Consider the following 15,013-nt stretch of genomic DNA (forward strand, 5'->3'; position numbering starts at 1 on the left):
CTTACTAATTATACCAAGTGTTATTTATCTTGGCTATTCAAGCTTATAAAAAAAGAGATATGCATCTCAAATATTTGAGATTTTGTAACCTTTACCTAGTACTGATATTCTCACTAATCCCTCTGACTTGTATATACATATAACCAGTGAAAACTTGCAGCACAGGAAATCAGTGAGAGCCAACATGCAGAACCAAACTTACGACTGAGGCACAAATTAAATTATTTTCAAAACAAAAATCCAAACTGCTGTTCAAAATTCATTCCGCCATTTATTCTGAAATATCAGTCACAAATGACAGAATGCAGCTTGCTCTGTACATAGTATTGCCCACTAACAACTCTACTCCAAACTAAGTAGCACTAGGACCATGCTTGCTCCCAGTTCTACAGCATGCACTCAAGCAGCATATCCTCAAGTGTTTTTCAAAATGTGCGTCTCTCTATTCATATGACTTCAAGAACAGGGAATAATGTCATCTATTTTCAGCATTTCAAGAACAAAACCCGAATGTTCTACTGAGATGATACTTCTCATAAAAGATGTCCTGATCCTTTCCTTGTCTTATAAAAAAGTTTTATTTTTCAATAGAAAAGTATATTTAAAAACACAATTGTTTGCTAAAAGCAATATAAAACTCTTCATTTTTAACTTCATAAAAGTTTAACAAAACATAAATATCGTTTGCCACTTACATTCCTATATACAGGCTTTGCACTAGATATTTACATATGTAATAAATTCAGGAATGAATGGCACATGACTACAGGGGATTCAAATTCCATGTCACACTGTACAGTCACAGGAACACAAGGAGCAGCTTAAAATTCTCAGTCACTACATTGTTTTGTTCTGTTTACGGCTGTTGTCCTCTTTTCTCTGCAATAATGCACCAGTTTCCGTGGTCATAGCAGGAAGAAAGTATCAGAAGCTCAGGCACGTTCTCTTCTATCAGAGAGCAAAGCTCCCCTTCCCGAAAAACATGATAATAGCGCATGAAGGCTTTTGTATCCAGTGTGTCACCAGTTTGGTCTCCAACAGACACTGCTGAATCCAAAGCAGAGTCAGTGGAGTCAGTTGTTGAAGTTCTTTTGAAAAACCTACTGGCATTAGACTTAACAGCATCATCTTTATTACAGCTGCAGCTGTGGTCCTTGTCTTCCACTGGGCCATTTATAAATGCAGCTTCTTCATCCTTACTCCGAGCTGCACTTTGGTGCCCTCCATTTAAACTCAAATCCTTCAGTGCATGTATGGCTTGTGACCACGGCAGTTTTTTGACAGGTGAGCTCTCTACAAACACATCATCATCATCTAAACACTGTTCTTTTAGCAGTGCCCTGTGATGACCTAAATCCAAACTGCAGTGTCGTGACTGCTGAATAGGCACGGTACTGTTTGTCCATTCTCCTTCATTCTTCAGAGGCTTTAACTTTTCAGTTTGCTTTCTGAGGGCTGATTCATCAAGGGATCTGGAGAAAAACCATGAGCGGAAAGATCTTCCAAGAGCACTGTAAAATCTATTTTCTTCTTCAGAAATTTTCATGCAGCAGGCTCTGGATAAGCAATGGTCCGTACTGTGGGGACGTTTTGAATCAGTTTCTGGTTGTAGATTGGTTTGGTAGCTGTAATCAGAGCTCAGTACCTCTGCAGGGTATATATCTTGGCTTTTTACTGCATGCACAAACTCTCCCTTATCTCCAGATTGATTCGATTCTGAAAAATGCCGCGAGCACAGAGCCTTGTTCCAGGGAACAAATACATCTTGTTTCTCAAAGTGACGATTCTTTTGTTCCATAGCCCAAACATAAACCATCATCTGGCCTCCAGGCATCAGTACTCTCGCCATTTCCTTTATTGCTTTGATTCTTCTTTGTTTAGTTGAGAAATGATGGATCACTATGAAAAAGGAAAGACATTATGTACTGGATATGAGTAAGGGCAGAGCATTTTCTTTTTCAACTTGTTCTATGTGTTAAATCATTTTTGTTGCCATTTCACAATCATCACCCATGCAAGTCAGCAATGCTGCAGAATTTATTGGTACTGCAACACAAGTTTACCTCTTTTATGTTCACATTCAATGGATAAAAACAGGCAAATCCCAAAGGAGGACATTCATCCAATCACAAAATAGAGTTTTGAGATAAGTCAGGCACATAAGACAGAGTTTCTATTTCTCTGCATCACCCATAAGAGAAAACAGTATGACTAGCTTTCACTGAAATGCTTGGCCTTTGGTTGAGTTAGGTAATATTAAGTTCGACTTTGGGGTTTGGAACACACTTGAGATTTATCTTAACAGGAAACACACATTCTTTTTATCATTTAATACAGCAAAAAGTAATATTGGTGAAAAGAAAAAGTTTTTCATGTCAGTGTGCTTTCAAGAGAGCTAGTCAGAAAAATTAAACAGAAATATTTTCCAGTGCATTAATTCTGTAGAAAAGTATTTCCTTTATTGAATGTTGATTTTAGAGGAAGAAAGATGAGAAATGTCTCAGTCTCCATTTTCATTCCTGAGAAAGGTATTGGGAAAAAACAAAAAAATCAAAGTCAAAATATAACTATTGATAACTATGGTTGAATTTTCTTTCCAGGACAATTTCCAAGTTTCACTATAACATGAAATGAACTGTGTTTCAAGATTTCTGCATTGTTTATAGATTCCGGCTCACCTGAAGGAACCATTTTAACAGCCAGAGAATAGCTAAGTCAGCTGTTTGCTCTCTAAACACTCAAAAACTTTAACTTGGACTGAGATCAGTTATGTTGGAGAGGTTGTTCTTTATATCATCAGATTGTGATATGTGATTCAAATAAATGACATATGGACTGATTCCACAGTTCAGTTCAGATGGGCCGGTAAGCAGCTACTTCACACAACCATTCAATCTACCCATATATCAAAATACATATGTTCTCAGCTTAAGTCATCTTCATACCTTCAGAAAAATTAGATTATGTGTGCTGCTTGACAGTAGCCAAATCTTGTAGAAAGATTATTTCAATGTTGCAGTTATTAAAACTGTGTCCAGATAGCCCTGATTTAATTCTAAATGATGATTACGTTACCAAAAAGGGGAAAAATGAACTTTTTTTACCAAAGAAAACTTTCTTGGCAGTTGATATTAACTAGGCCCTCAGAAGCATCTGACAGAAAACTCTGAGAAGAGTTTTCCATATGGTCAATGTTTTTTTCCAGCTCCTCCTAACTGGAAAAAAAAATGAACACTATTAAATAAGATGGGGAGAAAGAAACTGATATTTTCTCTCATAATGGAGGTAACTTATATGTCACCACTGAACCTCCTGTAAAATGGTATCAAACTGACAGCATAAGCATGTGATCTTAGTTCACCAGAATAAAGGGCTAATCAGCTAGGTCTATCTAAGCAATTCATTCAACAGATTAAATATTCTTTGTGGTTAGAATTACATAATCATTCTGGTACTTCTACAGAAATAGAAATCCTATAAAGAGGAGAATTCCAGCAAAGCGAAGTAGAGTATTTGATTCTGCTCACAAATACTTGCCATTACCTGGAATGGGATAAAAACCACTTTATTTATAATTAGATGGACACAGACATATCATGTCTCTGTTCAGGAGAGATTAAAATCCATTACTGCTGAAAGTACAAAAATACCACACGAACTTTTAATATTGTCAGGCCTTTAACTGGTATAAATATTAAATAGGTAGGCTATCCTACAAAGTCAGCTAATCTGATAGCATCGAAATTATGCCACAAGACTTGATATTTGGATAGACCTGACAATTATATTGAATAGTTAATACAAAAGCAAATAAATATACAGATTACTCACATATTGGTCAACATTTCTTCCCTTTAAAATATGCTTACATGTACCATATATTTAAAAATACTTGTCAGTAATAGACTGAGTACTGTTGATTACTATCAATAATAATTTTCCCATTTTCTATTTTTGCTCATGCTGCAAAACAGCCTGAAGAAAGTTCAAGCTAGCACTGAACTAAAAAACCTAGACTTTAACTGGGTACTCTGACTATTGCTCTTCATCCACCCTCTTCCAGGTTTTGTTTCTCAAATTATGAGCAATATTTTCAAAAATAGAAATCAGAGGAGATAAGATGTTAAGATTCTTCACTCAGACAACAGGTATTTGAATAGTTCTGAATTTTAATTTTGTGTCTATTCAAAGAGAAATTTGTATTCCTAATACATAATAGTTAATATAAGTTTCAAGCTCTTGCTTTCTTACATGTTTTTTCCATTTCAGTGTATTTGCTAGTCAAAACAGTTCTTAAGGAAGAAACAAAAGTGTATCTTGACCATGTAATGTATTTAAACTACAAATAGCCATGTTTATATGTTTCCTTCCAGTACCTGAAGGGGACCTGCAGGAAAGCCGGGACTTTGAGCAACCTGGTCTAGAGTGAGGTGTCCCTGCCTATAGCAGGGGTGCTGGAACTAGATTATCATAAAGGTTCTTCCAATCCAAGCCATTCTATGATTCATTCTATGATTCTATATTAATTTTTACTTGTTTAAAGTGCATGATGGAAGGAAATATTTTCTTCACAGAGTGATCAAGACCACATATTAAAAAAAAATAATCTACATATTTCCCTGGTCAACAGCACATCTTTGTAATGGAACAAAATTTTTTTTTAACTTTTACTACATTAATTTCAGTGATACATGCTGTGATTCTTAGGGAACTTTTTGAAAAGACATTTAACTGAACCAAAGACACTTGGAAAGAAAATGATCAAAAGAAATATGTATTTGCAGTGAAACAGAATGAGACAGTATGCTGTCTTACCTCCAATGGAAATGACTGCATTGAAGCACTGGTCTCTAAAGGGAAGGTTAAGGTTGTCACAAACCAGAACTTCTTCACCTCTCTTCCTTGCGATTTCTACCAGTGGTCCACAGTAATCACAGCCGAGATTGTACACCTGACTGTTGACACTGAGATATTTTCCAGTTCCACAACCTAAAGAAAAGAATACTCTTTAGTAGATCAGAAGCTGTATGTTATGGACACAATCTGTTCCTCCCAAAATATGAAAATAATGGGGAGTGAGGCTGGGAGCGAGTTTTCTTCTCTGGTTCTTAGGTTTCCTGAAAATGTTTGTTTGCTTCTTCTAGCCTAATTCCAGCCAGATTCATTTGGACTGTTTGAAATTATTTGTTCACACCATTAGGAACGTAACAGTACAACTATCACAGATAAAAATACTCATTACATAGCCCTGTGCTATACTACACTACATGCAGTTTACTGGGGAGGAAAGCTACATGCAGGTGAGAGGAGGAATGAGTGGTCCTCTGCAGCCACGCTGAGTATCTCAGAGCAATGTCTTTTTAGTGACCTACAATAAATCTCTCTGCCAAATACTTCTGTAGACTCTGCTAAATCCCACCCAGTACCTCTCCAGCACATCTCACTCAAAGGGAGCTAGGCAGAAGGAGGAACTCGTTGGCCCAGACTCAGCCAGAAAGATCTCTGACTGCATGGCAGAAGAAAGGATTTATCTGCAAGAAATCTGAAACCATATCTGTAACTGGCACAAGGTAGGGAGGAGCATTTCAACTTGAGATACAGTCTTGACAATACTTGATTCTTAACAATTCTTGTCTTCGTTCTGTTGCATTGTAATACATGTAAATGTAATGAACAGTCCTAAATATCTTCCACATAGAAGTATGTTAACTAAAAGACTGTGCTATACTAAGTTGAAATTTTTCAGAGTGCTCTCCACTACCACATGCGTAACAGACATTTTTCAAAATTAGATTAGAAAACATTCACTGCAGTTACAGGTCAGTAGTGAAAAATAATTTCTGGAAGTTGACAGCCAAGCAACAGGGTAGCAGCTTGGCAAAGAGACCTATCTCTGTACTGGTAATTCAATTTAAAGGCCTGGAGCTATCTTTAGAAACGTCATTGCTTCTTGCAGCACTGCTGCTGTCATTGATGTTAATATGCACCATTATCTGGAGAGACAGCACAGAAACTGCTGGAGAAGAGCACAATGCTTCCATCCTGAAAAAAGAGCAGAATCAAGCGTTTTTGTAGAAGGAACACATTAAGTCAAATTTGTATTCATTTCGAAGATTCAGTTGCTACATACATGTTTTTTGGTGGAGTGCTTTTTAATCACAGTGTTTTCTGAAGTACATGGTCTGCTCTGGAATGAAGCCATAGAGTGGTAACACTGCCAGTACTCTAAAAATCTACATTTGCAGGAGATTCACTTTTAAATGAGTCATCAGGAGGGTGGATTCCTTCATGAAGCTGTTAACAACAGCCACGCTATTGCCATTTATTCTGATGAATGAACAATAATAAGGCAATTACACAAAATGATAATTCATTCTGCTACTGTTATCATTCTTCATGGCAAACAAAAATATTTTAATAAAAGGTGGTATTAAACAGAAAAAAAAAACTATCAGTTGAACATCTTATTTTGAAAATGTTGGTGCTACCGTGTAGCCCTCCTCTCAAAATGCATGCTAAAAATAAACACTGCTGTCAGATTCCTGTAGGTCTTATTAAATCCCTTAAAAGGAGGTACCTTGTGTGCCTTGATGGGAATACTTCTATTGGCAACTGTAAGTATTTGCCTTCTGACCAGATGCTTCACCTGCATTTAAATTATTTCAGCTGAAACTGTAATAGGGCGATCTTAAGGTTTCAGCAACAGTCATGACACTTGCTGATAAAGCCTCAAATTTAGCAAAGGTTTCAATGACTTTTATTGACATGACAAAAAATTTTGGCTGAGAAATACCATGTTAAGCCAACTGTCAAATGAATGGATGCCATAGGATATTTCCTGAGATTATCAGTGAAAATGGTGCAGATGTATAAAAGATACATATCCACATATCCAAAATAATACGAGCCTAGCTTTTTTTTATTTATTTATATATTTTTTTTTATTTTGAGGACTGCTTGACATCAGCAGAACTGATCTTTTGATTACGGTAGACAAAATCTTCAAAGATATTTTTCTCTGACAGGTTCAGGCAGATATAGAATTTATTTTGTACAATTATTGCACTGTGCAGTGTAAATGCATTTTACCCGTCTAGGAAATGAGGAAAATCCAATGATGCAACGGAGCAACTAGTTTGCAATGATGTGGTGTATAGGACTGAATTCATAAAACAAACACAAAGCAAACTTGAGGACCTGGTAAATCTTACAATATCTGTAGGTGCAGCAGAAAATGAAGATATAAACTAAATATGTAGGAAAGACAAGGCCATAGTAGAAAATTGAGATTTCAGTATCCATATTTAGGAGCATAAGGGGATTCTCATAACTATTTGTGGTTGTTGTTTTTAAGAATGGACATGTCAAAACATAAATATGAAGCCATGATAGGAGGAGTTTTGGAACAAATGAAAAGTTCCAAATTGCAGACCAAAAGTATTTAAACAAAGAGTCTGAAAGAAACTGAAACACGAAATAATTGAGCTATATTGATACAATTTAAAAAAACAAAACAAAAAAAAAAGGTGCAGGGAAGTGACTGACCACTACGTCTCTGAAGAAACTGGTAGATTAAAGCTTAGGTCCATCAAAATAAGGTAAAAATTGTACTTACTTGCTGCCTGATACACCATCAAAGAAATAAAATAAATGGCATATGACATCTAATATTATTTTTAAAAAATTTTAAAGCAATCTCTAAATAAATTTAGAAGTTTTTTCTCAAGCAAATACATGTGATTAAAGTATAAACTACTAAAGTTTATGAACAATATTTCATGCTGTCCCAGGGAATGGCTTACCTATGTCAGCAACGAGACTGCCAGGCTTTTGCTCCAACAGAAAGTTTCTCACACGAGGCCATGCTTTGCTCTGCAGATCATTAAAGTAGGCAGCTGTATTTTCATACACACTATGCACATGCTGCTTTTCTAGCTGGGTAGCCTCATGTTCCATCCTGAAAACATAATGAAGATTATATACAATGAAACATGAACTGTTGTAGACTATATTTTATGGACATGTATAATTCCTAAACTTGTACCCTTATTTTTATAAAATCATTACAAACATCTAATAGCCATCATATTTATGTTTTTTAACCAAAGGATCTGGTTTTTTTCATAAATTTTATGAATTTTTTTTTCATAAATTTTAAGAAAAATTTTAAATTTATCATCTTCCTTCAGGAGCATTATATAACTGCATGTACTGTTCAACAATATGCATATTCCTCAGTAATTTGACCAGTGCAGTAAAGGCTTACCTGCTGCCAAAACAGAACATGTATTCAGCAGGAACAGAGAACCAGGAAGTTAACAATAGACTCTCCAATGAGTAGATAGGCAAGCTCTTATTATGGTGCTTTTCAAATATAGCCTGGACCCCGAAAGAGGGTCCATAGACTTTGGTTTCAGTGATGAAATGGCTGAGATTTACACGGGAAAAAAAAATATCAGGATTTCTCTACCCTTGCTTAACCATCTTCATTTCAGTCAAAACACCTATCCTACAAACACTATCTTCTTAATTTATAAAATGGGAATTAATTCCAGTGACCACAAAGAAAGTATTTATGTGTTTTACATTAAGTGTATGTGTGAACACTTATAAAAATAGTATTTATCCATCTTGCTGGTTTTATGCGCTCTGCTATGTCAGACCAAATTGTCCCAGTGGTCTATTCAGACTGTACCTATATATTATACCTATTTAATAGCTCTCGTCAAAACATTTATGCTCAGTGTCCTTACAGCACCTATTTTCATTTTTCTGGCCTGATCCACGGTTTTCTTTTATGATGCATTAGCTGAGGTTTTACTAGCTAAATATATATATGTACGTGTGTGTTTTTATATATGCATATATATTATATTACATGCGAGAAAAAATCAGTAATAGACTAGCAAATTCCCAGTAGCCAAAACTTCAGCGTTACCCTGAGGAGCATAAAACTATAACAGACTGAACAAGAAAAGCAGATACTATTGGAAATACAGACTTGAAATGATATCACGTGATAGAAGTAACTCAGAATTTTTCTCAGAGTTCTATTTCAAGCTATGTTGTCAAATAGGATTGGTTAGTTGCAGCAATTTCAAATAATTACTCCTTAGAATCTAAAGCCCATTCTTTTTTTCTTTTTTTTTCTTATTTGACTATTAAATAAAACAGATCATGTTTTATGTGTTTCATGTTTGCAGTTATCTTTCTTCTCTACCTTGAAATGTACTCTATTTTGTTGTTCAGTTGCCCAGAAGTCCTCTATTTATACGTAGAAATTCCAAAGACTAACAATTATTTATCTTCTTTTGTCATCTTGTATGCTTCTTGCTCTAGTTTATATTTCATGTTTGGTTACTATGTGGTTCAGTGTTTACAAGTCTTTTTATCTTTCTACTTGAAGCTGTTTGCTCAATCTTTGCAGTTCTTTTTTTTTAAAAAAAAAAAAGAGACAGAGTTGTTTTCAACAATTCATACTGATTTCCAAATGCTACAGAAATTTCAGTTTATGACAACTACAGAAATAGCTGCCTGAACCAAAGCTTAATTTGGGTATGTTAAACACAAAAGCCAGCTTGGACATGACATAGAAGATGTTAAGTTTCCTATTGATGCAACATTCTACTACATTTTTCATGAAATGTCTTCATTTAATCTCAATATAGGCTGAAATTCAGCTTTGTTTTCTACAGAATCACAAGCCCATTACATTTTTGCCTTAACTCTCTCATTCACTGAGACTGCTACTGACCCTTCTATAATGGACATGTGGGAGAGTACCACAGCACTGTATTAGAGGTTATTATTTTTGGATATATTTCATACACACTATCAAGATAATGACTTGGCTATAATCTTAGAATAACAGTATTCTACCAAAATGCAAATAATTTAATGTACCATTTTATTACGATTTCCATTCCTATTGATTACATATATTTTGCAGACAATTACGTCACATGATGAAATGAGACTTGCCAGTTTGACTTTCCAGTCAAAGCCCTTAACTCTGTCAGGCTTCATTTTGCAGCACGGCAAGGAAACGCCCTAGCAACAAACCTCTTCATTTCACTGTTTACAAAAGGCAAGAAACCTGTGGAGACAGACTTGACCTACAGCTGTATCACTACTACACAAGCCTGATGTCACTGAAGACATAAAGCTTAGAACTACCTAATTATGCAAGCCAGAGACAGTACCTCAATTTTTCCTTGTAAACAAAACCAATCATTGAAACCCTTTTGCCTTAAAAATATCAGACAAAGTCTCTGCTGCATATAAACCGTAGAAAATGTTCAGTTCATCCAAACCCTATCTTGTGACTTCCAGGATGATGGGAACGTCTGTTTTGCAAAGGAGGTAATGAAAATGTAAGATTTCCAGAAATCCTACTGCTTCAGCATCTGCTCTGCTCAGGTTACCTGGAAGCTATCCAATTGGCCAGAGAAAAGAAAAGCAGAAGAAGGTGATTAATGCATACGCTTTCCTCACCCTCAATTCTTTATTTTCTTGCGTGGTACCTCATACAGCTGCCAAAGAGCTCTTGCAGAGGCTAGATGCAAGAGCATGAAGGGTACTATGAACTGGCAGCCAGTTGCTTAGAGACTGCAGGAAGTCCACAGAATAGGGAGGCAGCTTTAGAAACATGGGACTCCAACAAACTGTTTGGATAACAGATGAAGAGTAGGATTTTCTCCTCTGCCAGTGCCTCCTGGTTCATCTATGTTCACTCACAAGACTACAACAGGCCCTTGTTGTGTATGATCTATGAAATGAAAATAATAGATGGAAGCTGCAGTGTAGTTCTTGTTGATCTTGTGGGAAAATGGATCATCAGTCCATCACTGGAACTGTGGCATATGAACAAGAATGACAGGAATTAAACAGGTTCTTTGACTGTCTTACAGAGATGGTTTTTCTTTATTAAAACAAGTAAAAGCAAGTAAATTTTAAAAAAAAAAAAAACTAAAAATGACAGCTTCACAAGGTGTAGAAATAATTGCACTAACATACCATATATTTTTATAGCTACACTTCTCTCCAAAAGTTTTCTGAGTCCAAGGGAATCTACTTTCTTTCTTTCCCATTAACATTTTGAAACTGTTTAAACAATTGACTTTTCAAGGGTATGCCTTTAAGGAAAGTCATGTTGCTTGGACTTATTCTATCACTGCTGAAGCATTTAACTACATGACCTTGAAATGAAAAAACAAAAAATTAATAATTCCAGCTTACAACATTTTAAAAAATCAGGAATTTCTTTTCCTAGTTTTTTTTTTTTTGGGGGGGGGAGAAGGGGGGATAGAGGGAAGGGGAGGGAGTTGGAAGTGATTTAGCTAATTGTATTAAATACCTTTGCCTCAAGAGGTCAAAACAGTTGTTGCCCTTCAAATACAAGGGGTGCCCTAACACTGAAATGCAGGCGGTAGTGTTCAGTCCAAAAACTCTGGCATTCACTTCAAGTTCCATTTAAGCCAAAGATTTTCACATCATCTTCTGTCTACCTTACCACATATTATTTCACCACCACTATTTAAAATTGATGCATAACACTTGAAGTCTTCAATTGGCTCACATTCAGTTCTCCCTCTGACTGTCACTATGGCCAGGCCAGTCACAATATCCAGAACATGCTACAAACTTCTTCTCAGTGGCCTCTCGGAAGCATCCTCTGATTTTCATGCTTGGCATCAAATCCTGCATCCCTTCTATTTCTCTTCGAATCAATTGCTCTTGATTAATTTGATCCACAGGCTTTCCTTTACTTCTCTCTCTTGCAGCCGCCTGTTTTCTCTATCCCTTTGATGAACAGCAGGAACTTACTCAATTCAGCCTGAGTGTCAGATATGAAATATTTCAGTCTCTCAATGAGGGCTCCTTTTAGCTAAGCTCTTCACACACTGATGGGAATTCTCAATCCCATTTTGGATTATGAGACCTCCTACTTCAAAGATCTGTGAAATTCAGCACAGTTGTCTCTTCATGTTGCTACAGCAACACAAATCTTGGTTACGCATGCAACTGCAGCTATGGATGTAATAATTTAAATAATAACTTTAAATATAGAACAGTATAACCACAAGGGCAGATCTATTTCCCACACTACTCTGCTCTCCAGTAATAACAAGAGCAGCTATAGCCAATACTAACTGGATAAAGAGTGAGAAAGTCCTACTGATTTCTGTCCCCCCACCTACAGGACTGTCTATAACGGTGAGCAGCACTTCCAGTTAACCGCCAGCTTGCTTACAACTTAACAGTCTTTTCATTCAAATATACGTAGCAATGGAAAAGCTACATGTACAGCCAATGGTAAGAAGCAGCTGCAAAACATCATAACACTCCTTCTCAAAACCTGACCAGTTTTCTTTGTCAGAGCTTTGCCCACACTTAAGACTGATTTTATAAATCACAGTAATAATGTTCATTCTGATTTACAGTGTTTTATTTCGTTAATAAAAGCAACAAATAGGAGTGTGATTTTAGATATGAATCATTACATAAAAAACAGGCTTACAAGTAAATAAAGGATAATGAAACAGAATAAAAGGAATCCTGCTGTGAATTGTTAAATGAGATGCAATCCAAGTTAAGCAAAAGGTTACAGTAGAAGACAGTTTTCTTAAGGCTAACAACTCTGGTAATTAAGTTCACCCACGCATGAACAGCAACAATCCCTTGAAAATGCACAGTGTGAAATCAGAGCAAGAGGAAGGCCATGCAGTGTGTTTAAAACCTTACTGAACTGAACTCCTGATTCAGTAGCATTGTTCCAGTAAAATTTGGCAAACTGAAGTGAAAAACAAAGATTTGAGACAAGCTTAGAATCACTGTTACTCAAAATGCTCAGTGTGATGCTAGAATTTTAAAATAATGTCATTAATTGAAATAAAATCACTCTAATCATACTTTTTTTCTTACTGATAAATAGAATCTTGCTCTTATGAAAGACTGAAAGCAGACAGACTGTTCTTTCAAGGTCCTGAACTAAAGAAAAAGTTTATGACTCAAATTCCCATTATTCCAAGTGGCAACCATTCACCATCACATTTATTTTCTGTTAGTTTTATTCTCCAGTCAACACCTAGTACTATTCACACATCCTATTCTTTGATCAGTCAATCATTTAATTTTTCCCTTGCACTTTTGCATCTAGGGGTCATAATGTACACAGCTGAAAGGTTGCATTGTAAGCAGATTTATTACATTAGGTACAAGTGCTGTTCTGTAGATAGGTAACACTCTGCAAAGACAACAATGCACAAACACAAATCCTTTGCTATTTATAACACTCAAAGAAGGCACATAATCATGCAGAAGTCCTATTAAATGCCAGTTCGTCTTTCCTACTGCAAGAAAATACACATCCCAACTCCAGGCAAAGAAGGTGCCTTCCTACAAGGTTCTCAAAAAGTCAAAAATCCCTGATGCTAGACTTGCACTGATGTAATCTTCAGATCTTCCAGGGCACATCAATACACAACAGTCCTTGCCTATGGCAATCCAGCTTTCCAACAGCCACAGACCAAAGTAATGAGAACAGTATGAAGAAAAGGGTTAAATTGCAGGGAAAACAGCTGATAAAAGAATTGTAGCTTGGAAAGTGAATCTTGGAATCATTTTCAGTTCACTGTAATTGTGCAGAAGAGTGTATGATGTACCAAGCCTGTACTATTTTACTGTGAGGTTGTGTGCCAATCGCCTTGCAAGCTTTCTTTGCTTATGGATGTATCTCTGCCCATGATTAGCTATGAAACAGAAGTACATCAGCTATTCCTCCTGTGGTAACAAATACTATGGACTGAAGAACATTTTTACAAATAACTAATACAATAATCTTCATAATCCACACTTGTTAAGTCTGTTGATCGCTGTTTACATTAATGAACTGCAAAACACATAGGTTGCAGAAGCTAGGTGCCAATGGGCTTTTCCAGGCAAATCTTCTACTGCTCCTTAGCCTTTTCATACTGATTCATCAATAAGAAAGCACTAGGAAAGCAGTAAAAAAAAGCTGTTTTCCACAGCAAAGAGCAGACAAAAAATAGTGGCCTTAAACTACAGCAAGGAAGATACAACTGAGACATTTAAAAAGCAATGGGAAGGATAGAAAAGCATTGCAAATTACTCTGGAGTGAGTGGGTCATGGAGCCTCCATCAATAACTTCTGAAAAATATAAGTTACCCAGGCATCTGTCAGGAAACACACTGATATAGGTGATGCAGTTTGGGAGGAGACACATAGATGTCCCAACATTAAGCTTTGTGAGTCTGTTTGTCTATGAATGTAAGAATAAAGCTTGAATTTTTCAATTTATAAGCAAGATTTCAGTTAACTGATACAGAACAAAAAAAAAACCAACCCAACAATAATTAAAAGCTGAAAGTATGTTTCACATGTATTTACTACTCTTTAACATGGAGGTTGGTTTTGAAGCTAAATTACTAAAGATAATTAACTGATTTCCCCTTGGAAACAGCTATAGTTGGTTTGTTTGTTTCTTAAGAGCTCTGCATCAATATCTCAAGTTCCTTGTACTACACTACTTACAAGCTTTTACGTGTAGTTAAATTTTCTTCTTGGTCAGTGTAACACCTCATATATTTTTAAAATTATCTTGTCTTCTGTCCCTTATTTACCAGCAATTAACCAAGTGTTAAACATTTAATACTTTTCACCCTTTGTGATGAATCAATCTCGGTGGTCTTTTATGAGTACTGTTGTCATCCTCTGTCTCCTATCCATATGTCCCTATTCTTCATGCCAAGCTATATTTATAACACTTGATTCCCTAATGTCATCCTATAGTTCTAGAATTATAGCTTTTTAAATTCCTTATGGGATTTGGGTTGGTATTTAGAGTACTATTTCCAGATAGATTAGTTTAATTTATTCAGTATAATTCTCCTTTTTCTCCCATTCATAACGCTCATCACTGTTGGTATTTAAACTTTTCTTGGTGCTACATACAAAGCCTCTCAAATTAAAACAATTTTACAAACCAATTTA

The 15,013-nt window shown here is 35.9% G+C and overlaps 1 protein-coding gene across 6 annotated transcripts in view; it reads right to left on the minus strand.

Moving 5' to 3' along the window:
- Nucleotides 1-251: 251 nt before the first annotated feature.
- TRMT9B (tRNA methyltransferase 9B (putative)) overlaps nucleotides 252-15,013 on the minus strand; it is a 102,150-nt gene continuing 87,388 nt past the window's right edge. For all 6 annotated transcript variants that reach the window (XM_085223105.1, XM_085223104.1, XM_085223108.1 and 3 more), the window contains 3 exons: nucleotides 7,803-7,957; nucleotides 4,816-4,989; nucleotides 252-1,899 (listed from right to left, as the gene is read on the minus strand). In XM_085223105.1, the coding sequence (XP_085079231.1) occupies nucleotides 857-1,899; nucleotides 4,816-4,989; nucleotides 7,803-7,957 (1,372 nt within the window). In that variant the 3' untranslated portion in view covers nucleotides 252-856. The remainder of the gene's footprint in view (nucleotides 1,900-4,815; nucleotides 4,990-7,802; nucleotides 7,958-15,013) is intronic.

Source organism: Meleagris gallopavo, chromosome 4 (assembly GCF_905368555.1).
Source record: "Meleagris gallopavo chromosome 4, MGAL_WU_HG_1.1, whole genome shotgun sequence".
Lineage (NCBI taxonomy): Eukaryota > Metazoa > Chordata > Aves > Galliformes > Phasianidae > Meleagris > Meleagris gallopavo.